Here is a 26,461-nt window from a genome sequence, read left to right as displayed (position 1 = left end):
TATGATCCAGCCCCTAAGAACTGCCTTAAGTGCCTCCCAAGCCACACCCACAGAGGATACTGAGGACCAGTTGGTCTCCATATAAAAATTGATTTCAGCCTTTAGCATTCGTTGGAATTCAGGATTTTACAAAAGGGATACATTAAAGCACCAACTATATGATTTATTTTTCTCCATATGTGACAACACCAACCAAGTTGGCTCTGAGACTAAAATGTTTCCAATTGAGCAATCAACAACAGATGAAATGAGGGACTTAGATATCAAGAAAAGGGAGGCCCCATTGCTAGAGAGGGTAGTGTCACATGGGGTAACCTCCTTGTGGTTGCTATAATGTGTGGTTCTCGCTCTTGGTGGGGCACGTGGTAAGTTGTGCATGGATGGTGCAGAGAATAGCGTGGGCCTCCACACACGCTACGTCTCCATGGTAACACGCTCAACAAGCCACGTGATAAGATGCACGGATTGATGGTCTCAGACACGGAAGCAACTGAGATTCGTCCTCTGCCACCACGAGGACTTAGAGCACATTGGGAATTGGCCATTCCAAAGTGGGGAGAAAAGGGGAGAAAAAAATTTAAATAAATTATATTCTGGAGTAAATCTTAGTATAGTCCCTACCAGATGGGTTCAAAAGTCTCCAAATATCTGTAAGACTAAGATTTTTACACATCCTGTGAAGCGTCAATGTTGCTCTAGTGGGCTTGCACATATTTGCTTCACTATGATCAAGGACTGAGTCCATCAAAAATAATTCAACTTCCTGCGGAGAAAGGGGTTTCTTAAGAAACACTCTATCATATTTCTTACATTTTAAGAATAGAAATAACCTTCCTTATTTTTATGGGGTGCCCTAAACAATTCACATTCCACGTGGATAGAGACAATCCACTCATATTAACATCTGACATTTTGACATATAAGACAAAATAGATTGTGTGTCAAAAACAGGATTATAAAGACCACATTCCAACATTAGTGCAACACACAAACCCTGAACATCCTTCAGAACAAAACAAACAGAAAAAAAGAAAATCATGCGCATTAACCCCACGCATGACAGCACCGATGTCGTCCATCACTCCAAACTCAAACAGTCCATGCACACCTACGAGAACCCCCACAACAACTTTGCCGTCGGATTGCTCAAGTCTGGTTTTACATAGCAAAAGAAATCTATAAAGCAAACTCCAGACAAGAGGTGGAATAAATACAAAGAGCATGTTAATTCATCCATAAAATTGTCCTGAAGATTTGACAAAAAAAAAGGAAGCACGCATATTTCTCAAACAGTCAAGCGAATGTTCAGTGAGTTGGTCCACTCGGCTGCAACATGAATACAAGCAAATTACTTACTGCAATGACTTTGCAAGAAATAGTCCACAAAACAAACTCCAGCCAATAGGTGGAATAAATACAAAGAGCATGTAGACTCATCCATAAAACTGTCCTGAAGGTGTGTTGCTCTACCAAGTTAACTCCAGCTGATAGGCAGACCAAGCACAAAGAGCACACAGATTCTAGAGACAATGTTCAGTGAGCCTGTCCACTTGGCTGCAATATAAGGCCAACATGATGACCCACTCACTCCATTGACTTTATGAAGGGTGTCGCTTGCTGTGGGCATGTAAATGTTTTATGACCATCCTTAGCATCTATTCTCAATTTGGCCGGGAATATCAGTGCAAAAGCGACCTTCTGTTGATGTAAAAGTTTCTTGCATTCCTTGAATCGATCACGTTTCTCTCTTGTCGAATTCGCAAAGTCTGGGTACAACAAAATGCTGTGGTTCTAACAAGAAGCCTTCCTTTACTCCTCACTTTGCGTAACTTGACGGTTGTGAAACACCAGACTTGAGCAAGGAAGGTTATTACACAATATCTTTATTGTATGATCTCAGAAATTTGGCCAGAATTGATTGGGGCCTGTCTCCATCCACGGATCGTCGAGCAGAAAGCCTGTGAGCTCGCTTGATTTCCAGCGTATGGCCTGCTATGTCAAGCAGATTCAGAAAGAGCCCGTCCAGAAATGTCATCATATCCTGTTCCCCTTCGCCCTCAGGAATTCCGATGATTCAGACGTTATTCTGCCGGCTATGGTTTTCCATGTCCTCCAACATGGAGGAGTCCCAGACTCCCAGACACGCTCCAAATCCAACTTGGTCGCTAGCGGATTATTAGATAATTCCCTTTCTGATGACTCCAGGTAATTGATCCGTTACTCGACATCCCCCACTCTTGTAACCACATCAGTGAACTTTTTCCGCACCTCTCCGACTAAATCAACTCCCAGGCTCGCAGTGTCAGCTTGAGCACGTAAGTGTTTTTAATGTCTCCAGAGACCGAGGATTTTGAATTATTTTATATATTGTCCTCCTAGAACAGTTATGAAACAGAGTGTATCGAATCTCACCGGTTGATTTCATTAAAAGTGTTCAATCTTGCAAAGTTCGCAGGGCTCTCCGTTCACACCTCCGATCCTTGCATGGCGTCACGTGACTCCGATCTTTATTTATATTGATGTGAAATGTATTCATCTAGCACAGAGACACAAGAGCAGATGGAGAATGGAGCAGAAAAGCAGGAGGGGAGTGATCCAAGTGAGCCAGGAGACAAAAAGAGAGGTGAGTGGAAACACCATGGTATATTGAAGCAATATACAGTGGTTATTTTCATTAAAGGTGAAGTGTGTAATTTCTGCACCACTAGCATCATCAAACAGAATTGCCAAAATGATGAGTGTTTTTTAAACAATTCCCCCATCTTCCATTGTTTGGATAAATAGCCCCACCCCAAACTAAAGCCATCGGTTGATCTAATGTTCCAATTAGAAAAAAAGAGCAATGTTTTGATGGTTTTCATAGAAATCAATATATGAATGGCATATTTGTATTTTTCTCTGAATATTAAGCTGGGGTAGGAGAATGCATTTTAACAATGACAAAATTACACACATAATCATTTAATTAAATGCATCATTAATAATAATGATCACAATAAACAATTCTTAGTAACACTTTACAATAAGGTTCCATTCCTTACAATTATTTAATGCATTAGGTATGATGAAAGGACAAGTAACAATATTTTTTACAGCATTTATTAATCTTTGTTAATGTTAGTTTATAAAAATACAACTGTTCATTGTTAGTTCATGTTAGTTCATAGTGCATTAACTAATGTTAAAATATAAAACTTTTAATTTAAAAAATATATTTCTATATGTTGAAATAACATTAACTAAGATTAATAAATGCTTAATAAGTATTGTTTATTGTTAGTTCATCTTAACTAATTTTATTAAATGGATAGATCACCCAAAAATGAAAATCATCTAATCCTTAACTCACCCTGATGCCATCCCAGATGTGTATGACTTTTTTTCTTCTGCTAAAAAAAAATAATGTATTTTTAGATTTTAGAAAAATATCTCAGTTCTGTAGATTTATAATGAATGAATGGTGACCAGAACTTTGAAGTTCCAAACAGGACATAAATACAGCATAAAATAATCCATATGACTCAAATGGTTAAATCTGTATCTTCAGATGCGATGTAAGTGTAGGTGATAAACAGATCAAATATAATCCCCACCTTTGATCCTCCCCAACCAGTAGGTGGCTGAATGTGTAAATGAACTTAATATTGATCTGTTTCTCACCCACACCTATTATATCGCTTCTGAAGACATGGACTTAACCATTGGAGTCGTATGGATTATATTATGCTTCTGTATATCCTTTTGGGAACTTCTGAGTTCTGGTCACCATTCACTTGTATTGTGAGGACTTGCAGAACTGATATATTCTACTAAAATACTTAATTTGTGTTCAGCAAAATAAATAAAGTCATACACATCTGGGATGACATGAGGGTGAGTAGGTGATGAGAGAATTTTAGTTTTTGGGTGAACTGTTCCTTTAACTAATGTTAACAAATGGATCTTTATTGTAAAGTGTTACCCAATTCTTCTATAAGTAATATAGTTATTCAGCTTAACCGCAGGCTCTGCAAATAAATATCCAGTAGAATAGAACTAGTGTGAATATATCGACTATGTTAAAAAGCTTCATTGTGGCTCATCCAGTCAGAATTTAGAGCCAGAAATATTTGTTTCATCAATGAAGACATGCTTGAGATTTGACCTGTGTTTTTATTTATTTTTTATAGATTCTGAGCCCAGTCAGAACTCATCAGTATCTTTAAAGTCTGAAACAGAAGAGCTCAGGTAAGTCACACTGCACAGCACACAACCACTGTAGCTGAGTTTCATGTAGTCTACAGTATTGTACATTGGGCTCAAGAATCTCTCCCTCACTATGTCAGTGTTTCTATTACTCTCTATCTATTCTGTCCTTCTCAGGGCTAATAGCATCACAGGTGGATTAGTGAAAGGTGCCCTATCTGTGGCAGCATCTGCCTATAAAGCTCTTTTTACTGGACAGACTGGTTCTGAGAAGGTGAGATTACATGTTGCTTTAGCTTTTCATCTGGTTTAAACAATAGCTCAGCTGGAAAAAAGTATTTGTAAAAAGGGATGAATCTTGTATAACGATGATATCTAACCTGGGAGTGGTGGTGGTGTAGTGATATCTAACCTGTGGGAGTGGTGGTGGTGTAGTGGTCTAAACCACATAACTGGTAAACTGGAAATCAGAAGGTCGTTGGTTCAAACCCCACAGCCACCACCATTGTGTCCTTGAGCAAGGCACTTAACTCCAGGCTGCTCCAGGGGGATTGTCCCTGTAATAAGGGCTCTGTAAGTCGCTTTGGATAAAAGCGTCTGCCAAATGCATAAATGTAAATGTAAACCTATGAGGGAGGCATATATACATATTCACTCTTCTGCACAATTCTTATACATATTGTTTAAAATGTTGTCCTTTGTGTGTATTCTAATTGGTTAGTTAATGTGTTGCCACAAACAACACATTATACAAGACAAAATGGAGCGGCTGTAGTTCAATACAATCTACACCGTTTTAGCTATACTTTACACAAATTAATCATTTGGACTAGTATGATAGCACACTTATCTTTATAAAATCCCCTTAAGAGTTTAACTGTGAAACATTCTTTTATTTGGTGTGTAGCTCCCAGAAGACGCAGCTTCTCATGACGCCATGATGGCTGTGCTGGTAGAGATGGGCTTTGGTGACCGAGCATTAAACCAGTGTCTTCTGCAGAAACACAACCACAACCTGCTGGATGTGGTTAACGAACTGGTGCAGATGACTGACAACGACTGGTACACAACACACTACTAAAATGCAGATAAATTATTTCTTTCTATTTCTTTCTTTCTTTTTTTTGCTGTTTATCATTCTCTGTGCAATCAGCAGCCCATTCCATGATACAGACTCTTTTATTCCATTTGGGTTGTCAAGATGGTGTGTTTGTATTTGAATATGTCTGCTCCAAAATGTGTAATGGATAATCGTTATGGTGCGTTCAGACCAGAGAGTCAAATTGACCGGAAGTCATTAATTTTCAATGGCAGCCAGCGGCTCTCGGCAGCGAGAAGCGCCGCGTCCGTGGCCGGCGTGTCTTGGGCGTTTTGGGCGTCAGAGGAAAGTTCAAGTGCGGGCAACATTATGGTAATGAGCTTTGACGCAGTTCGGCGGCAACCTATTGGAATATAGAAGTGCTCCGCTCTAGTGAATCTAGAGAACACAACAGAGTAAACTTTGGTTCCCACCAAACAATAGTTCCGAAGACAAAATGGACGAGAAACTAATTTTTGCCATGGCTGGTTCTCCTGTAATATACGATCTGTCCCTGTTTGCTTACAGGGATATATGTATTTTATTTTGTTTATTTTGGTAACAAACAACCATCATTTTAATTACTTTCTGTCATCGAACGATTTCTTAATTTCACATTTAAAAGATTTCATGAGGATATACGCTACTTGTGATAGGTCAGCTAAAAGATATCGGTCAGCATGTCTGGATGTTTTGCGGCCCCTTTAAATATATTTCACAAAACCAAGCATTCCGAACGAATGTTGCAGACTATTTCAACTACGTCAGAGCGTCCGCTAATCTTCCATAGCGTTGTTGGCAGGGCAGCCAACGCAAATTTTGACACTCTCGCCTCCTCTGGTCTGAACGCACAGTTAGAGAAACAATTCATCAACATAACAACTGTGCTTGTTCAAGTTTGTTGTTAGTGGGCATTAATGTTATCACAAAGATGATCATAGGTAGCTAAGAAACACTAATGGTTAATGATTATTCCAAAACAATCCAAAAATACGCCATGCTTCAAATGAAAACCTATGATATGATGATTTGGAAGAATAGTGTATTTAACCACAAATCATTCTAATAGTTATGCAAGTATAAAAAGCTTTGCAATGTGACTGATTATTTATAATATTTAAAGTGGTTTCTGTTCCCAGGAAAAGAGCTGGTATTGGAAAAGTGCAATAGATTTGGCTTTGTGTAGACTTTGTCTTAATCATCAGCCAAGACCAAATAGAGAAAGGCTTCTTAGAATTAAAATTACATGTGTCATCTTAATATGGACAAAAGATGACGAAATTACTCTTAACTGGAGAAGTCAGTGTTATTTTTAGTGTGTATGGTTGGTTGTTTGCTGTAATTATAAGCTCTTCTTGCTTATATGTGGGAATTATTATTATTATATTGAAGACCATTGACTTGTTTATAAAAGGTCCAAAAAAGTAGGGCACATATTGCACTAAGTGAATGAATTGGCATTCATGTCCATTGTCTGAAAAGGTCATGTCTTGAAGGCATTTTATTTAAACAGTTTAAATTGGACTGAAATGGACAGTGTTTTGTGTTTTAACTTACACTTTGAATGTTTAAGGAAAGGCAATCGTAAAATATATTCAACTCCTGGGAATGTCTCATTAATGAAAATGATGACACATAGTTAAATATTACTTGTTGTTTATTCCAAAATCAGAACATTGAATCATGCAAATTATATATATTTTGATAATTAAATAGTGCTTGTATTTAGTGTAATGAAAAATGTATCTCAAAGCTTTTCTTAAGTTGGAGATATTAAAACTAACTAATGTCTGGACTGTGAAAATTCCCAGTAAAACATTAAATTTCCCAGTTTACTTTATCAATGAAGATAACATGTTTGATAAAGTGTGTGTGATTGTTAATTGGATGTACAAGTGGCACATCCATAATTTAACAATCACCTGCTTGTATTCCAGTGCTAAGGTTTATCTGCGTATATGTTTTAGCACATTACTCTACTACTTCCACAGGAAAGCTGTAGTTTGGTCTTGGCGCTTGCAGAGGTCAGTAGAGGTTTTAGGTTGAACTGCCTGGACCATGTGATTCTTAAACATATTCCATAGAGACAGACTTGCCTCACTCCATGTTTGATTGCTGAATGAAGTATTCATAATGTCTCTGCTTGTGTTATTTCATGAGCCTGCATCTAATGTACACATTTCTCTGTAATAAATATCCTAATAATAGTCTTACTTTGTACTTCTGTGCTCTGTTTCTCAAAAAACGGTTAAATATAAGTAAAAGTAACACTACACATTACAGTAGATGGTTTGGCTGGATTTCACACATCTAAATATTTATCGGCACTGATATGAATGTAGAACCTGTACCAAGACCATTACACCATCATTAGGCACAATGGAGATGAAGACAGAATTCCAGCAAGATCTGTTGATGGATAACATCATATTAAATGAACTGCAAAAAGCCTAATTATCCAATGCAAAGAAGAAAAAGAAAAGTGCCCTGCAGTGTGAAGTGATTATTAAACATGAGCAAAAAACTGTTTAACCACAAGAAGTGACTTAAGTGTTTAAGACGAGAAATATGCCTATATAGACGTGATCTATATGCTGACAAACCATGTCAGCCTCAAACCAGTGGTGTGAATACCACTTAAACAAATACAGGAACATTTATTTGACAGACACACACAAAAAAGGGTGCATTGAGACAAACAAAATAAAATAGAGTGCATACATTTTCATTCTGTTAGCACAAGTAAAATATGTAAGACAATCAATATCAGTTAAACAAATTAATAAATTCCTCCTCAAGATAATTAATAGTCCTTTGTTGAACATGCAAACAAATGATACATATCAGCACTGCTGGTCTAGCAGTATGATTAGAAGAAGAAGAAGGCAGTAGCATATATTTCTCCCCAGCCCTCTCTTAAAACTACTGTTGTTACCAGAAAAAAAAACAATTTTAGTCACTGTTTAAGAGATTTTGCAAATACTTAGTGGCTGGTTCCTTTCTCCAGTGGCTGGTTAGTGGCAGAGAAAGGAGAAAATTAAATACAATTTCTGGGCACTTCTGTAGCTTTCAGAACACAAGACTTCCTCCCCAGTCCAAAATGACCATCTGTTTTTTTAATAGCTTCAAAAAAGGTTTGTTTCATAATACTTGGATTAATAACCACCCATATTTACAAGTCAACAATACCTATTTGGTGTTCATAAACTTAAACTGAAAAAATTTCTGAAAAATAAATATATAGGCCACTGCCATCAGGGAATACCATTGCCAGAATGGGTGTACCAGGTCTGCAACGATGTTCAAGTAGGTGGCACGTGTCAATTTGACATCCGCAGAAATGGCCGGACCCAGGGTTTCCCAGCAGAACATTGCAGTTACAGTTACATCACTTAAAATGTACTCAAGTAAAAGTAAAAGCATACCCTTTTTAAACTTCTTATAAAAGGGCAATTCTTGGGAAAAAGTAGTTAATTACAGTACCGTGACTATTTGTAATTCGTTACTTTACACCCCTGCAAACAAGTAGGTGAAGTGTGACGTCAGAACGAGAAGCATGCGGCTCTGTTATTGTTTCTATAGCACCGTGTGCTTCTGCTTCTCTCACAAGCAGACAAAACATCCAATTGGCATAAGCAGACAACGCCAAGACAATGAGGTGATATACACTCATGCCTATCAACAAATGAGATTAGAGCAGGCACTTGTGTGAGAGTTCAGCTGCACACACACCCGACGCCTTACCAAAGTGACCGAACCTCAGCACAAACAAGAAGACAGCTCGCGACCTGGGCGTGCGGCGCAAAGTGAGCGCAATGCATGTGCGTGGATTCCAGAGACAGACAAGGATTATTAACATGAGTGCATGCAGCCAAGATGACACAATGCACGCTTGCAATAACAAACAAAAGCTCACACAGAGACAGACGTGGATGGGTAATGCCATGGCCTGTCAGACCAGAACCTCCCTTTGAGAATGTTTGCATTAATAACATTAATCCCGGCAGGTCTCACCCAAGCATCAATAGCCTGATCTCAATCAACAATTACTTTCTTCACTGTCATAACGTCGAACAAGCCATATAAATGATTAAAAAAGTAGGCAGGGAGGCATGGCTTGCTAAAGTTGCCATCACTTCAACATTCAAAATCATGCCCCCTGCACCCAGATTTCTGGGACATCTTCTGGCCGTTGGAACGAAAAATTCTATTTCACTGTCCACCTCACTTTCGGGTGCAAAAGCAGCCCCAAGATATTCGACATGCTATCTAAAGCAATCTGCTGGATTTGGTCAAATAATCACTCCATACCTTACCTCATCCACCTGCTTAACGATTTCCTCATAGTCTCACCTCACAATTCTCCTCCGGCTCTCCACCTAACCAAGGTTAAGAAAGTATTCTCCAACCTAGGAATTCCTATCATCCAAGAAAAGCCTGCCAGCCCTCCCACTTCCATCAAATTCATAGGTATCCTACTCGATATGGCAAAATTTCTTGCTTCCCTAACCAAAGAGAAAATCGACAAGATTATTTATATTTCTTCCGACCAAGCATATCACTCTCCAATCGCTTCCTATACTACACCTCCCAGTTTCCTATCTCCCGACACAGACAGCATGAGGCTGCCTCAGCTAGCAGCCCAGCTCTATTCGATCTTCTTTGGCACACTTGCCCATGTCTCACATGATAAGCAAGCCCCCGCATTTTGTTAGTTTCCGGTTCATCTTTTGTGGGATAAGAGGTTTCATATAGTTTCACATCTCCTTCTAAATTCAAGACTCCGTAGCTAAAGACTCCCTGTCCTGTTTACAAGCTTCTTTTTGGGGGTAATCAAGCTCAGGTCAAGTCTCAAGCCTCGAGCCCTTCGCCCCGGACAGTGAGCCACACATGTTTACACTATCCTTAAAGGAGACCTATTATGCCCCTTTTTACAAGATGTAATATGAGTCTCAGGTGTCCCCAGAATGTGTCAGTGAAGTTTCAGCTCCAAATACCTCACATATAATTTATTATATCATGTTGTAAACATCTCTTTTTGGGTGGAATCAAAAACATGCTGATTTTGTGTGTGTCTCTTTAAATGCAAATGAGCTGCTGCTTCCCGCCCCCTTTCAGGAAGAGGGCTGTGTCTTTACAGCTCGTGATTCAGATATAACAGCAACAACAAATCAGAACAAATATGACTGACAGCGTAAATACCAGAGTTCAGCCATATATGTATGAACCAGAGTTGGACACTGATGAAGGAGAGACTCCGGCAGAAGTCACAACTGTGAGAATGAACCAGGACACTTCTGAATGGTTAATTGACACTACACAGCTGTGGTGAGTCAGTCTGGCAACAAACACCCCTCGTGGTACTTATATCTTGTGCAGATGAGCTGACCTTTGCAAGTAAACATTCCACTCTCTTATGTTCACAGAAAATGTACATCGTTTTCAAAAAGACAATCACCTTACTGTATTGTGCATAATAAAGGTGCAGTTATGAATTATACAGACAGTAAGCTAAAAATAATGACATAGCTCTGGTCTCCGTGAATACAATCAGAGACAATGGTAACTTTAGCTTTAGCTGGAACAGGAACAGTTGGCACTGAACCATGGTTGAGAATAAAAAAAAATTATATTCATTCACAAAGCAACCCGATGTAAAATGTTTTGCACAAACGTACACAAATTGTGGTATGTTTTGGGGCACATTTCCTTCTAAAACAAAACTTTCCACTGCGTCTTCAGTGGGTCTGATTCCGGGAGTACATGAAGACTCTTATGTTCACTTTTACAGCCAACAACAGAACACTTATGACGCTTACGAAGCTGAGACATTATTCTTCTCACTGTATCTGTTCCAGCGTGGAAAGAAATGGCGGACTGTGTGTAGATCACTCAGGGGAGGATCTATGATAATGGGGAGGAGTCCGTCACAAGTCGTGGGTGAGGCCTGCTCTAACATGACGTCACTTTAGAGCAGAAACAAAAACCATTCATTCTGACACACTGTTTTTGATTAATAGAATTATAAGAAATAGGAGTGGGTGGACTTTTAACATTGTAGGGTGTGTGTAGGGTGACACACACACTGCCGACTCACATTTATGTACAAACACTATGTAAAAGTTAATTTTGCGTGATAGTTCCCCTTTAACACAGGATGACATTAACTTGCAAACTACTGAAATGAAGTTTCATTAACAAGGTTCAGGAGGAGCAAGTTCCTTTTATCCCACCAATCACACTGCCAGAGTAAGAGTACAGGTGAAACTCGAAAAATTAGAATATCGTGCAAAAGTTCATTAATTTCAGTAATTCAACTTAAAAGGTGAAACTAATATATTATATAGACTCATTACAAGCAAAGTAAGATATTTCAAGCCTTTATTTGATATAATTTTGATGATTATGGCTTACAGCTTATGAAAACCCCAAATTCAGAATCTCAGAAAATTAGAATATTACATGAAATCAATAAAAAAAAGGATTTTAAATACAGAAATGTCGGCCCTCTGAAAAGTATAATCATGCATATGTACTCAGTACTTGGTTTGGGCCCCTTTGCATTAATTACTGCCTCAATGCGGCGTGGCATGGATGCTATCAGCCTGTGGCACTGCTGAGGTGTTATGGAAGACCAAGATGCTTCAATAGCGGCCTTCAGCTCTTCTGCATTGTTTGGTCTCATGTCTCTCATCTTTCTCTTGGCAATGCCCCATAGATTCTCTATGGGGTTCAGGTCAGGCGAGTTTGCTGGCCAATCAAGCACAGTAATACCACGGCCATTGAACCAGGTTTTGGTACTTTTGGCAGTGTGGGCAGGTGCCAAGTCCTGATGGAAAATGAAGTCAGCATCTCCATAAAGCTTGTCTGCTGAAGGAAGCATGAAGTGCTCTAAAATGTCCTGGTAGATGGCTGCGTTGACTCTGGACTTAATAAAGCACAGTGGACCAACACCAGCCGATGACATGGCTCCCCAAACCAAGACAGACTGTGGAAACGTCACACTGGACTTCAAGCATCTTGGATAGTGTGCCTCTCCATTCTTCCTCCAGACTCTGGGACCTTGGTTTCCAAATGAGATGCAAAATTTGCTCTCATCAGAAAAGAGGACTTTGGACCACTGAGCAACAGACCAGTTCTTTTTTTCTTTAGCCCAGGTAAGACGTTTGACATTTGAAGCCCATGTCCAGGACCCGTCTGTGTGTGGTGGCTCTTGATGCAGTAACTCCAGCCTCAGTCCACTCTTTGTGAAGCTCCCCCACACATTTGAATGGCCTTTTCCTGACAATCCTCTCCAGGCTACGGTCATCCCTGCTGCTTGTGCACCTTTTTCTTCCACACTTTTCCCTTCCACTTAACTTTCTATTAGAACATCCAACTTCTTTTGCAATTACCTTTTGAGGCTTTCCCTCCTTGTGGAGGGTGTCAATGATGGTTTTCTGCACAACTGTCAGGTCAGCAGTCTTCCCCATGATTGTGAATTCAACTGAACCAGACTGAGAGACCATTTAAAGGCTCAGGAACCCTTTGTAGGTGTTTAGCTGATTAGAGTGTGACACTTTGAGCCTACAATACTGAACCTTTTCACAATATTCTAATTTTCTGAGATTCTGAATTTGGGGTTTTCATAAGCTGTAAGCCATAATCATCAAAATTATATCAAATAAAGGCTTGAAATATCTTACTTTGCTTGTAATGTGTCTATATAATATATTAGTTTCACCTTTAAGTTGAATTACTGAAATTAATGAACTTTTGCACGATATTCTAATTTTTCGAGTTTCACCTGTATATAAACAGCTGCAAACTACAAACAAAAACAACAAAAAATAAATCCTTTGAGATGGCTGTTTAATTTAATAATAATTATTTCAAAACGTATAACAGTTATTTATTGAGTGAATATGTACTTTTTGAAATACATTTAAGGAAATTTAACCTTTTCACCTAAAACCAGAGATTATAGAAGTTCTGTTCTCAGCCACATATCTAACTAATTTCAGTACTGGGACATAGTTTATCAGCACTGGAGTCAACCAAAGAACATAATACATCGTAGTCAAAGTTTTGAAAAATGTCACTTGTTGTCATTCCATTGCATTCAATGTCCACTCTACTTTTTTCTTCAGAAATAATAGTACTGCCATATTTAATCTGTTTGTGTCTACATTAATTCAAGTGGAGTTTTTTTGGACTCATTATTCATAGTATAAATAGATAGTATAAATACTATCTTGCGATTATTTTTTTATTTTTTATTTATTTTTTCTTTTTTGTGTGTGTTCTTTACTTTTATACTGTGTAATATCAATATTGACAAAATCCTCTTCAGAGTCATCTGTGTCCACATTGACATTGTCCTGTTCAAAATGATCGGAATCAGGATTAATATAGTCCTCTTCATAGTCCTCGTCAGTAGATTCTACTTTTTCATAGTCATTTTCATCATCCACTTAATTTTTGTCAAGGGACACACCTCCATGTGTATTAACTGCACCTAAGTACATAGCATATTGTAATGATGAGTCAACAGAGTTTAGATCCAAGTACAAGAAATGTAGTAATTCAGACAAGCAGGGGTAAATCACCAGCAGCAGTAATAACAAAAGCAGTCCAGAGGGGTATTCAATAAACAGGCAAGAGATCGGGGCTGGCGGCAGACAATTACAGGTTATATCCATATATATAACAAAGCAGTAACAGTAGGCAGGCAGCAATGGGTCAAAACAGTTTAAACAGTCCAGGATCATACACAGACAAGGTAGTAACACGGGTAATGCTCAGAAATGTCAGTCAGGGCAAAACAAGACTTCACAATGAGAGAGAGTGAAAGTGAGTCTTAAATAGCTAAATGTATTGGAAAGGTCAAAAGGTAATCTTTACAGGTACCGGGATTATGGGAAATGGAGTCCAGAGAGTTAAAGTAAATCCCCAGGTGATGGGGCCATCTGGTGGTGAGCGGGAGGAACAACAAAGGCGGGATTCATGACACATTTTGATACAGGGTTTTTAATGAAAAAAAATAAAAAGCTTAAGACAAGACAGTAATTTTGTAAGGCACTCAATATTACCTTTTTTAAAGGAGCACTTCGTTTGAGTTTGCTCATTCTTTTGGTTTTGTCTTCTCTTCACCATAAGATGATACTAAGGGCACCAAATAAGAGCAGTACAGCTTACACCGCAGCACCAATGTTAGGAAACAGGAAGGCTGGAAGAGGGACAACATTTTCTGTTAATCTACAGTATCATTCCATTAACAGCAGCAGTGTTGAGGAAGCTGAATTTAAATTGGAGCTTCCCACTATAACCTACTACACCGCAGTCAAGTTACTTTTATTGTAACTATCATGCCATGTTGCAAATCACTGAGATCAGAATTTTCCCCCCATACTGATGGTTGATTTGAATATTAACTGAAGCTCCAGACCATTATCTGCATGATTGTATGAACTGCACTTCTGACACACAATTGGCTGATTAGAAAATTGCTTGGATGATTGGTGGTGCCAGACAGGCTGGTTTGAGTATTTGTGTAACTGCTGATCTGCTTGGATTTTCACACACAACAGTCTCTAGAATTTACTCAGAATGGTGCCAAAAAACTAAACATCCAGTGAGTGGCAGTTCTGCAGATGGAAACCTTGTTGATGAGAGAGGTAAACAGAATGACCAGACTGGTTCGAACTGACAAAGTCTACGGTAACTCTGATAACCCCTCTGTACAATTGTGGAGAGAAGAATAGCATTATAATAGCAAATTGCTATTCTGGGATGTGGGTTGGTGCTGTTTTGGTGGCACGAGGGGGACCTACACAATATTAGGCAAGTGGTTTTAATGTTGTGGCTGATCGGTGTATAATAGATGAATAGAACAGCAGTATTCATCTTTCCAAAAACAATAAGAATCTTAATAATAGTGATATCAATAAACTTAAATGGATACATTTGCACTAAATGTAAAAATTATTATTATGAATATAAAACAAAAAAATAATCTAAATTCTATTACTAATTTGCATACTAGCACTAAAATGTCGTAAAATGTTCTGTGAATCACTTGATTTACATGAACCGGCCGAATTAACGAGGTCACTAAAATAACTTGGACATCCCAATGCAATTGAGAGGACATTTTAGTTTAGCTTTCAGTTTTTACCGAATTAAATGTGACATAAAAAACTAAATTGTATTACACTACTCATAAGTTGCTTTTACTGGAAAAAAGCTCTTTTAAAAACAGTTAAACTACCATCAATCTATTGAAAAAAATTTACTTAAAGGAAAAGTTCACAAAACATTTTACAATCAATTACTCACCCTTTTGCCATCTAAAACTTGTATAAATGTCTTTCTTCTGCAGAACACAAACAAAGATGTATGATTTATTAATATCCATACAATGCAAATGGGGACTGAAATTCCCAGGCTCCAGATAGGGCATAAAGGCAGTATTAAGATAATCCATAGGAAAATTGAGAGTTCATGTCAAATTTGCCGCAAACTTGCCACAGGTAAATTAGCTTTACGGCAAACTAAGTTGTGGCAAATTGTCTATGGTTGCCAAAGGTTTGCCAGAGGTTCACCACTACCAGCAAAGAGCTGTACATTTCTGGCAAAAATTTGCATCGAATCAAAAGCTAATTTGCTTGTGGAAATAACAAGCAGCAAATTTGCTGCAAGTTTGTGGCTAGTTAAATTTTTTTGTAAGGGAATCCAGACGACTCGAGTGGTTTAATCAATGTCTTCTAAAAATTATATGGGTAAGAAACAGAACAAAATGTAAATCCTTATTCACTATAAATCTTAAAATCTGCAATCTCTTTGCCGTGTTCATTACACTTCCTTTAGCTTGACACATACGCATAGGGCTGTACATGTGCTCTGCACAAGCTTCAAGCTCAAGGAAGTGTAATCGGCAAGGAGACTTTCCAAACTGCCCTGACCAGAGCAGATGTCCTGATTATAGTGAATAAGGATTTACATTTTGTTCTGTTCTCACTCAAAACCATCCATATAGCTTCAGAAGACATGGATTAAACTACTGGAGTCTTATGAATTTCCTTTGTGATGCCTTCTTTTTTGAGCTTGGAAGTTTGGAACCCCATTGACTTGCATTGTATGGATAAAAACACATCATACTGTACATCTATGAAAATATCTTTGTTTTTGTTTCACAGAAGAAAGAAAGTCATACGAGTTTGAGATGGTATAGGGGTGAGTAATTGATGAAAGAATTATCATTTTTGGGTGAGCTATCCCTTTAAGATAGAAGTGTCTTTACTTACATGCCAATACCACACATCTTATTGTGATGATCAGCAGTTGAGAGTTTGCTGAACTAAAGGTACGTGAGGATACATTCACTTCATAACTGCAACTGTAGTTTCCCTGCTGTGAATAATCAGCCTCAGGAAAGTAGAAGGCGGTAGAGTGATTGACAGCTGATTGACTCCTGGTGATATTTGGTTGACTGAACAGGTAGAAGAAGCCTCCAGGATACTGATATTCAGTGGAGCAGATGATAGTGAAACTGTGGCCCCTGGTAACCACTGGCCCCTGAGGCCCCAAGTCAAACCTTCCATCAGTAGCACTGAAGGAAATGTTGGGCTGCAAGTTCACTAGAAAACAAGAACACATCTTGATAGTTACACAGGTACAAAACCAGAGGCCTCATGTATAACCGCATAAGAACAAAACACGCTAAGGATAGCAATCTATAGCTATTGCCAGTTTTATCTTCAGTTTTCATCTTCACCATGATTACAGTTATTTGAACCTAGTCCACTGTGTGAGCACATTGTAAGGCTGCTCTCACTTCCGGTGCATGCAACATCATCCAACCAGATCGGATCACTCCCCTTGCCAAAATGAGCCTTCTCCAGTGCTGCAACAGCTTCTCAACGTCCCAACTGTTTGCACAATATAGCAGCATCATTCATGCCCCAGCCATCATCACAGACTGTTCCCCAAAGGCCATCATATAAGAACTCAACTCTCCCAGAGCAGCCATTACTAATATTGACCAGTCTGATATTTCCTAACAAACAAGAAACCATGATATAACCCAAATTCTCGTATTGTACTATTAAATACAAGTCAAAATAGTCATATTTTAGATCTGGTAAATTGAGATTACAGACTAAAATAATCCAAGGTCTGTGTATTAATGGGCATCTAAATGTCAGTTTAAAAGTGTACTTACCAGTTACATAACTGACAGCAGTGGCTGTTGAAATTAAATATGACAGTTGGATTAAAAACATAGTAAAGTACCGAAGTCTAAAAATGTGTAATGTTGAGATCAATTTAAAAGCTCAACACATAACTCTCAGTGGAAAATTAAATTATATGAGAGTTCACTAAATGAGCTTCCTCTTTACTTCACATGATCTATTATTGTTGTACCATCAATTTAAGATTCGCTACCCCTAAATTGCACATTAAAAAATTAAGCTGTTATTTGTCGACCAAATGGCCCGTTCCTGTCATAGAGGCTTTCATTTCTTTCTTGGCCAAAGTAAGAAACAATTTTGACCAGACTTTATGCAAATTAATTTTTCCATTCTCCTATTGTCTACTTGCTTGTTGAAAAAAAAAAAGAAAAACTTAGCTTTTTTAATAAAATAATTTTTTCTCATAGCCCATTTAACTTTGTTGAAGATAAATATTTTTCTAAACAAAATTCAATAAAACAAAAAGGATAAAATATCTAAAGAATTACCAAGTCACGTGGCTTAATAACAGACATCTTAAACATTTCTGATAATTATACTGTGTTTCAGTCTAAAGATACCACAAAATATAAGCAACTAGATTTGTCTTTATCAAATTAAAAAAAAATACAATCCTCTAATGTCAGACTATACTTAGAAATGCAAATTTTAGTTCTTTCATTTTTTTCTGATGCAAATACATACATTAAAGCTGAATGTGATACACCATAAGCACCAACAAAAAGTGTTTTAAAGAAGAAAATGCTGCTATGCAATTTATGATGGACTACAATAAAATGTCAGCCTTTATACTGTATCTATAAGAACAATCTAATGTGAAAAGACTGAGTTTACCAAATATTAAAGTGAGAAGTCTTTGCATTGTGATTCTTGCATTGTTTCTAAATGAGCTGTATATAATATGTTACCAATGCCTCTTTCAAGACAGAAATAAAACTCCTAGACCTAGAACTACTGGATGCATTAGCCACACTTTGTTCCCTTTTAAAATAGTTCAAGCAAAAAAACAGCAACATGATGTAAGTGATAAGAATATTTGACAGCCCTTTTCACACAATCTACTTCATTTCCTGCAGATTGACACAAACTAATTCTCAACCATTCTTAGCCTGTTTGTTCTAATTTGCTTCAAGACTTTAATTTAATTCCAAAAAAAATTATCACAAAGAGATAATAAAGGCAAAGCTTTTTCATTTTGTTTCTATCACAACAGTCACAAGTGCTAATGGCTTTCTGCTTTCAATATTCAGGGTGAACTATATATATTCTATTGCTGTATAGAGCACATTAAGGAAGCTGTAATGCCTGTCTAGGTAACTAAAATATACTAAAGCAATATCTGGTCATTTTAATACAATTTTGACTTTTATGTTAAGCCATTCAAGTTAATAAGGAAAAAAGCTTTTTAAAAGTTTAGAGAAAAATAGATAAATATATAGTGTCATTTTCCATTTTCTTGAAAGTAAATTGATCTGTAAAACTCTGCATTGTTCAGGCTTTACCTTGTAGTAAATATGGCACATGAAATGGCTTGACATAAAAATACACAAAAAAATAAAAATTAAATAAAAATTTAAAAAACAATCCCAAGCAGGCCCAAAAACCATACAACACATAGTTCATCTATGCATACTATAGGTATATATATATATATCTTGTGATGAATCAAGCAAGGTATAAGGATCTAAACGCAGCTTTATTAAACTGAAAAACAAACAAGTGAACTCGGAGCAAAAGGAAACGCAAAACACAGGGAACCAAGCACAGAACACGAAAGCTAAACATGCAAGAACTGACACAGGAAACAGTGAAACCAAGGGCTTAAATACACAAGGGAACAAACAAGGGATCATTGAACACCAAGGGAAACAATCAGGGAATGAGAAATAATCAGGGAGAACCAATCAAGGAATAAAACTACACAGGACTACAAAACTAACAGGAAACAGGAATTACACAAGAATTTCAACATAAAAGTACACAAACAAAAGACAACAGGGAATATGACAGAGACCCCCGCTTTAAGGAGCGGATTCCAGATGCTCCAAAACGCACAAAAACAAAAAACAAATCATCCATGGAGTGAAGGGGAAAACATGAGGCTCGGAAGGTGGATCAGGCGGACGGCCAGGAGACCAGAGCAGATCAGGAGGGTGGCCAGGAGACCAAGGCAGATCCAGGGGATGGCCAGGAGACCAGGGCAGATTCAGGGGACGGCCAGGAGACCAGGGGTCCAGAGCAGACCAGACAGGCGGCCTGGAGACCAGAGCCGATCAGGCAGATGGCCAGGAGACCAAGGGGACCAGAGCAAACCAAGCGGACGGCCAGGAGCCCAGAACAGATCAGGCGGGCGGCCAGGAGACCAAGGGGACCAGAGCAGATCTGTGGGACGGCCAGGAGACCAGGGCAGATCTGGGAGATGGTCGGGTGACCAGGGCAGATCCGGGAGACGTCCGGGAGACCAAGGCAGATCCGGGAGACGTCCGGGAGACCAAGGCAGATCCGGGAGACGTCCGGGAGACCAAGGTAGATCCGAGAGACGGCCGGGAGACCAAGGCAGATCCGGGAGACGGCGGAAGACCAAGGCAGATCCGGGAGATGGCGGGAGACCAAGGCATTTTCACTGTGTTCACTCTTCTGAATTAATAATGATGTCACCTCAGTAAATTTGTGAAAAATGAAATTACTTGCCATTAAGCTGAGTTAATGACAAAATAAAATGGGATAATCTTTATGATTACGCCTGCATAATCATAACAATATTTTAACAGAATAAAATAGTACAACTAGTAATTCAATTACAGAGCTCTGCAATTAAACATTTTAATGTGATTTTGTTTAATTAGAGAGCTCTGTAATTGAAATTCTTAAGTGGCAATTTCTCAGAGCCAGCAAAGCCTTCTCTGCTGGCCTTACATGACAAATAAATAAATATTTTTCATCTTTTCATTCTCAACCATCTTTTTGCCTTTGTATTTTTAATCGCTTTCCACTCTTAATTAATCTACAAACAAATAGAGAAAAACGAAAAGTTTATCCAGTCAGAATTTATTCCTTGATGCTTACAAGCAAAGTGTGACAACTGTTCACAAATCGCATGCCCCAAGCCAGAAAGCAGCGCTTGAGTCTGAGCTCCACCCCCTCAGGCCTTCAGAGTTTTTTCAGAATCCCTCAACAGTGCAAGTGAATAGGCATCTAAAGTCAGATTGTCAGATTCATCAGCCAATCAGATTGATTTAATTGTTTTGGGTGGGTGTGATCTTTAGGATATGTCTCAGTCGAGGCCTTCTAGCTGGCCTTGAGTGACGTAATCACGCTTTAAGTGATGTATGTAATTCAATAAGAGAGATCTGTAATTGACAATCTTACTAGTAAAAATTAAATAAGAGAGCTCTGTAATTGAATTTTTTACTAGTAAGTATTCCAATTTGAGAGCTCTTTAATGGCAATTATTACTAGAAAAAATGTATTATGATGAGTGATGCTGGAATTATTAAAAGATAATCTGGCTTTCCATAACAGTGTTTATTTGGTATCCAGCAGCAGAGAAGAGGTTGCCACTCATTCCTTATCCCTACCCAGTATCTATCAATAGCTATTACATTTTTCATCAAAAGAACTTTCATAAATCCTCAGTTATTATCCACTGTACTTCTATCATGTAATATTCACATTGACATAGTCCTGTTCAGTGTTATCTGTGTCCACATTGACATAGTCCTGTTCAGTGTCATTCGTGTCCACATTGACATAGTCCTGTTCAGTATGATCTGTGTCCACATTGACATAGTCCTGTTCAGTATGATCTGTGTCCACATTGACATAGTCCTGTTTAGAGTCGCCATTGTCATCATCATCCATATTGACATCTTGTTCAGAGTGTCCCTCTTCAATATCTATTTTCTCATAGTCATCCTCATCATTCTCTTCATATCTGTCCTCAAGGGATAAATCTTCATTCCTATTAACAGCATCTTGGGATACAAAATATTGATAAACAGACTTGTACTTTAGTAGGGTAGTGTTAAAAAAACATATTTTGCAGGCTCCCAAAATAAAGCTAAAGGAAATTATGGCATAAATCATGTAAATCTGTCTCACCTCTAGAAAAGGAGAATGTCTGGTTTTCTTTCATCTTTTGCTTTTTTCTTCTCCTCACCAAGAATATAATTAACAGTGTAGACAGTAAGAGCACTGCTGCTGCTAGCACAGCACCCATGACAACAATTAGAGAAGCTGAAAGAGAGGTTTTAGTGCAATTAGGTTTTTATGATATTTCTTTCTATTATGAATGTCAAATCTGTGAAGCTTACTTGAGTGAAAAGTGTCAAAAGTTCTCTCTCTCGCTCTCTCTTTCTTAAAGTTATAATAAACATTATCTATTGTTACTCTATCAAAATCATCAAAGATTTCACCATAAAAAGACATGTGCATAAAAATATGAAGGCAGCAATCTTAGAAATTATATTACAATGTCTTCAAATTCCTGAAGTACAGAAACTTTCACCAGGAGGCAGTAGATATCAAATACATTGCCTACAACAGGGTTTCATCAAAGTATTTATCAAAGTATTTAGAAATGTGTGTATGAAAAATGACACGTACAGATTTACAGGGTTCATATTTGCAGATATTATACACATACCAGTGTTTCCGCTAAGAAATGTTGGTTGGAATAATAAAGTTTGCCGGACAAATTGGAAAAAAATCATGCCATCTCATTTCTGCATTTATTTTGCGCTGGAAACGCAATGGACAGCATAATAATGCTAAATATGCTAATCAAGTAAAATGAAAGATAGATGTTTGTTCAATATAGCTGCTTTTTTAAATTGGTCATTATGTAATGCACGTCTAATTTAAGCTTCTCGCATGCTAAATATAGTGGCGGATTAGGACTCTGCAAGCTCTGCAAGCTTTGTGAAAATGGTCCGGGTATCGTTCGTTCATTTGTTTTTGCTTTCATATATAAAAACGAAAAAACGAGAAAACAACTCCTTTTTTCGTTTTTTCGTTTTTTTTTGAAAAACGAAAAAACTAAATTATGACTTGATTTTTGGTTTTCCCGTTCTTGCACGGAAATCAGAAAAACGACTTGATATTCCGATTTTCCCCTGTGGGTGGGGCTAAACCTGATTGGCAGGATATGCATTCATTGTTTTTCAAATTAAGAGTTTTCCAAACACTGCATTTGTTAGCCTGTAAAATTAATAGTCTATATGCATGCTATTTGTCACCCAATTATTTGGCTTCACTGACTGAAAAAATCTATTGAAATAGCCTAAATGTAAACATGTTCACGCATTGAAGTTGTCACGGTGGTTATCAGACAAAAGGCTGAATGGAGAGAAGGCCCTTCTTATAGTTTATATCATACCTGTCAACATTTGGTTTTCAAAATCCGGGAGATTTTTTGGGGGTATTGTTATGAGCCTACCTTTTCATGCTGTAAGAGGTAGGCTCATGCTGTTAAGTGTACTGCACGTGTTAAGTGTATTATTTACATTGCAATACCCATAAATGAAAACATAACTTAATTTATTAATATTTCTTAATTTTTTTATTTGTCATTTTATTACAACAAAACATCACAGTTTTTAACACTGGTACAAACACATAACACTGTGGTACAAACTAATTTAACACATTTATTTACAGTTCATTCCTTGAGCATCAATAACTGTCTCTCTTTTGTAAACATAAGTACAGTATGTTTTGTAAACATGAATATGTGCTCACTATTTTTTGAAGTGTTGTAATTGTATGTGGCAGATTTTGCTGCTCTCAGTGCCCTCTTGGACGGAGTGTATTTGGAAACCAAACCGGTGTGGTTTATTTTGCAGGATAGGAGAGAGCAAAGAGTGCTGTTATTCATGCTCATGCGATTTTCTGTAACTCTCTGTCTGTCCTTTCGTGATGAAGGATGAGATCGCCTGTGTGCCCTTACTTGCCTCATATGCGCGATGGTGCCGCTGTGTTTTAATGTGCTGCCTAATGTCATTTTTCCCGCCGTGGCCTACATTAAAATCAATGCGACATACCGTACAAAAAGCGTGGAGGTTGTCTATATGACTGGGTAAGATGCACGTACATTGTTGCGTCCAACATTGTTGAAATTTACAATTGTACTTCAGTTTCTTTGCGGGGACACCGCCTTCACCTGCCATCATGTCTATCGGCTCGCTTTCGGGTTAAACTTTCCGCGACTGCGCAACTGGGTTATACTAGGTTGCCAGGTTGAGGTGACAAATGGGTTGAAATTGTAAATGGTGTGTGGATTGTGTGAATATAATGCATTTAATACAATCTGGCAACTGATCAACATTAGACAAACATATTGGTCCGATTAATAATAATAATCGGCGATTATTCATAAAGGAGTTTGGGCCATGCAAATTACGGAGTTTCCCGGAGAAATAACAAACCGGAGGGGTCCGGGAGATAGGGCTAAAAACGGAGAAACCCGGGAAAAACGGGAGTGTTGACAGGTATGGTTTATATTGCATTCCATCGCAATATAGGTTACTTTTGCCGTCCCTATACTCCTGCTCACTACAGTTTTGAGGATGCCTTTCAAGACAGTCATTGGCAAACACCTACAGTAGTCAACCAAAATGCCTATTATCGCCGCAGAAAAAATAAACCAGTCGCATTTCAAGTCATTCGCGAAATGACCGCCAGGTGGCGCAAATGGATATTGTGCAAAACAGCAGCAATTGCCGCATTTTGAAATGTAAGTGGGGTTAATGTCAATTAACAGTAAAGATGAAATACTACAACTATGGTAAACAGAATAAAACATTTTTAGCCCAGAAAAATAGAAAAAATAGAGACAAGAACAATATATAGCCTATATATTTCATATTGTAGGCCTATCTTGACGTCAGTTGGCGACATAAGCCTATTCCCCGGGCCGGGGAGCAGCGCGATAACAAAAAAAAAATCAAATAAACAAACAAAAATAAATTAGGTGGCTTAAAGGTGGCTTGAAATTATATACAAATAGGGTATTTTAACTTAATTAAAATGCTTAAAACAGCTATAAAAAATAAATAAAATATAATCCAGATATAGGCCTATATATCATATGTTGATGAGTTTCTGAACTTTTATAATCACAAAATGATTAATAATTAAGTATTTTACTAATATGAATTGGGGGCTAAATTACATAAAAAAATATTCAAATGAAATATTGTCCGGAACAAAAGGGGGGTGGTAAGAAGTAGTCAAAAAGTTGAGAACCACCAGTAAACAATATAGTATACTGCTTAGTACGCAATAAGCAAAATGCTAAGTGGCTCAAGATAGGTCCTTGAACTGAAAATGCATTTCTTAAACACACACACACACACACACACACACATATATATATATATATATATAGTAGAAGGCAGCGTGATCGACAGCAGACAGATTCCAAGTGAAGCTTGACCCCTTGAAGTCCAGAGAAAAGGAGCCTCCAACATACTTAGTTCAGGCAGAAATGAAATATTCAAACTGTAAGAAACACTAAAGCTCAACACAGGAGACGGTATGGCAGTGTTAGTATGGTCATGATAGGGAAAAATATGAATACAAAATCAATAGCATCATAGTCTCAGTTATTTCCTGTCACTTGTCTACCGTCCTTTCAATAATAGTAGCAAAAGCTCAATAATCTACTAAACGTGCACTCGGTAATTTGTTTGTTTATGTTGCACTGGCTGACACTTAGTGGGTATGGATGTAGCATCATGCAAAAGCAATTGTTTTCGTTCACAGATGCCATTGTAAAAATGCCCAAGTCACAGTCAGCCATGATTCATTTATTTTAAAAGTAAAAGTGCATGTCATGTACAACATGGCAACATCCATGAGGGGATGACCTACTCCATGTAAAATGAAACAGCTTTTATTAGGTCACAGATATGACTGTATTCTTCATCTCATGTGAGTGCTCATGATTTTAAACATAATTTTCAAAAGTACTATTCAGTTCTTTAGGGGCAGACCTTTTTAAATGATGGAAAATTACTGAGTGTGCTTTTAAAAATAACACTTTAAGGAAGAACTGAAATTCTTATACCTGAACACACAACTCCAGCATCTTTACTGTGAGAACAATCATTGGATCCTTTTTGCGGGTGTGGGCAATGTGTGATATATGACTCACTTCCTTTACAATTAACCTCACTTAACAAGATCTGACCGCTTCCTTTCCCAAATAGAGCCTGGTTATGTGCACTAACTGCTCTTCCACATCCCAACTGTCGACACACAACAGCGGCATCATCAATGTCCCAGAAGACATCACACACTGTTCCCCATGTGTCATTGTAAAAGACTTCAACTGTTCCAAAGCAGGCGTCCAAACCATTGACCAGTCTGACACCTTGATCTCCTTTCAAACCAAGAAAATGAAGTACATATTCAGCTCAAGTGTATTTAGTCAGTTGACAGTCTTTATTTTTGAATGTGACCCTCAAATACAAACTGCTCTTTCCTTAACATTATAAAACATAATATATATTAATATGTATCAAAGGCTTTGTGATATTTAGAGGATCACTAACCAGTGAACAAGTAATCATTAAAAACTACAGCTGTCATAGAGAAAACAATAATAAGCAGTTATTTCACTTGCTTATATAATAATCTGTTTTTTTTTATTTATATTTTTATTTTTTAGAAAATACATTAAGTGGTTTAGCTCATCAGAATCAAGTAACACTTAACAAGGCAATTAATTTAGTGGGTTGTTCCAGAACAATCACAATATACATCCAATAAACAATATATACAATATAGCAATACACCAATATTAGTATTATTTGTAATTACATGTAAACACTTAATATAATTATTGCTTCAGTGAAAATAAATTGGTGGTATGAAGTTTTAATGCTATATTTACCAAGTGTCAAATCGACTTGTTGTCTCAGCATTTTGGTCCTTGTACCTTCCTTGCTCGATGAATGTGATG

General features: G+C 37.7%; 2 protein-coding genes across 2 annotated transcripts in view; one reads left to right on the top strand and one right to left on the bottom strand.

The window, feature by feature from the left end:
* Positions 1-7,467, top strand: part of LOC127652875 (next to BRCA1 gene 1 protein-like) — a 33,240-nt gene extending 25,773 nt beyond the window's left edge. The window contains exons 18-21 of the mRNA XM_052139294.1: positions 2,541-2,623; positions 4,170-4,227; positions 4,363-4,459; positions 5,093-7,467. Of these exons, the coding sequence (XP_051995254.1) occupies positions 2,541-2,623; positions 4,170-4,227; positions 4,363-4,459; positions 5,093-5,266 (412 nt within the window). The 3' untranslated portion in view covers positions 5,267-7,467. The remainder of the gene's footprint in view (positions 1-2,540; positions 2,624-4,169; positions 4,228-4,362; positions 4,460-5,092) is intronic.
* A 13,304-nt stretch (positions 7,468-20,771) lies between these two features.
* On the bottom strand, positions 20,772-26,452 carry LOC127652931 (scavenger receptor cysteine-rich type 1 protein M130-like). Its single transcript, XM_052139388.1, has 4 exons — positions 26,393-26,452; positions 25,565-25,879; positions 21,598-21,732; positions 20,772-21,470 (listed from the first exon to the last, which is right to left on the bottom strand). Exons 1-4 carry the CDS (start codon positions 26,421-26,423, stop codon positions 21,154-21,156), a joined length of 798 nt encoding a protein of 265 aa, XP_051995348.1. The 5' UTR covers positions 26,424-26,452; the 3' UTR covers positions 20,772-21,153.
* Between the last annotated feature and the right edge of the window lie 9 nt (positions 26,453-26,461).

Source organism: Xyrauchen texanus, chromosome 12 (assembly GCF_025860055.1).
Source record: "Xyrauchen texanus isolate HMW12.3.18 chromosome 12, RBS_HiC_50CHRs, whole genome shotgun sequence".
NCBI lineage: Eukaryota > Metazoa > Chordata > Actinopteri > Cypriniformes > Catostomidae > Xyrauchen > Xyrauchen texanus.
This window is presented reverse-complemented; position numbering and strand designations above follow the sequence as displayed.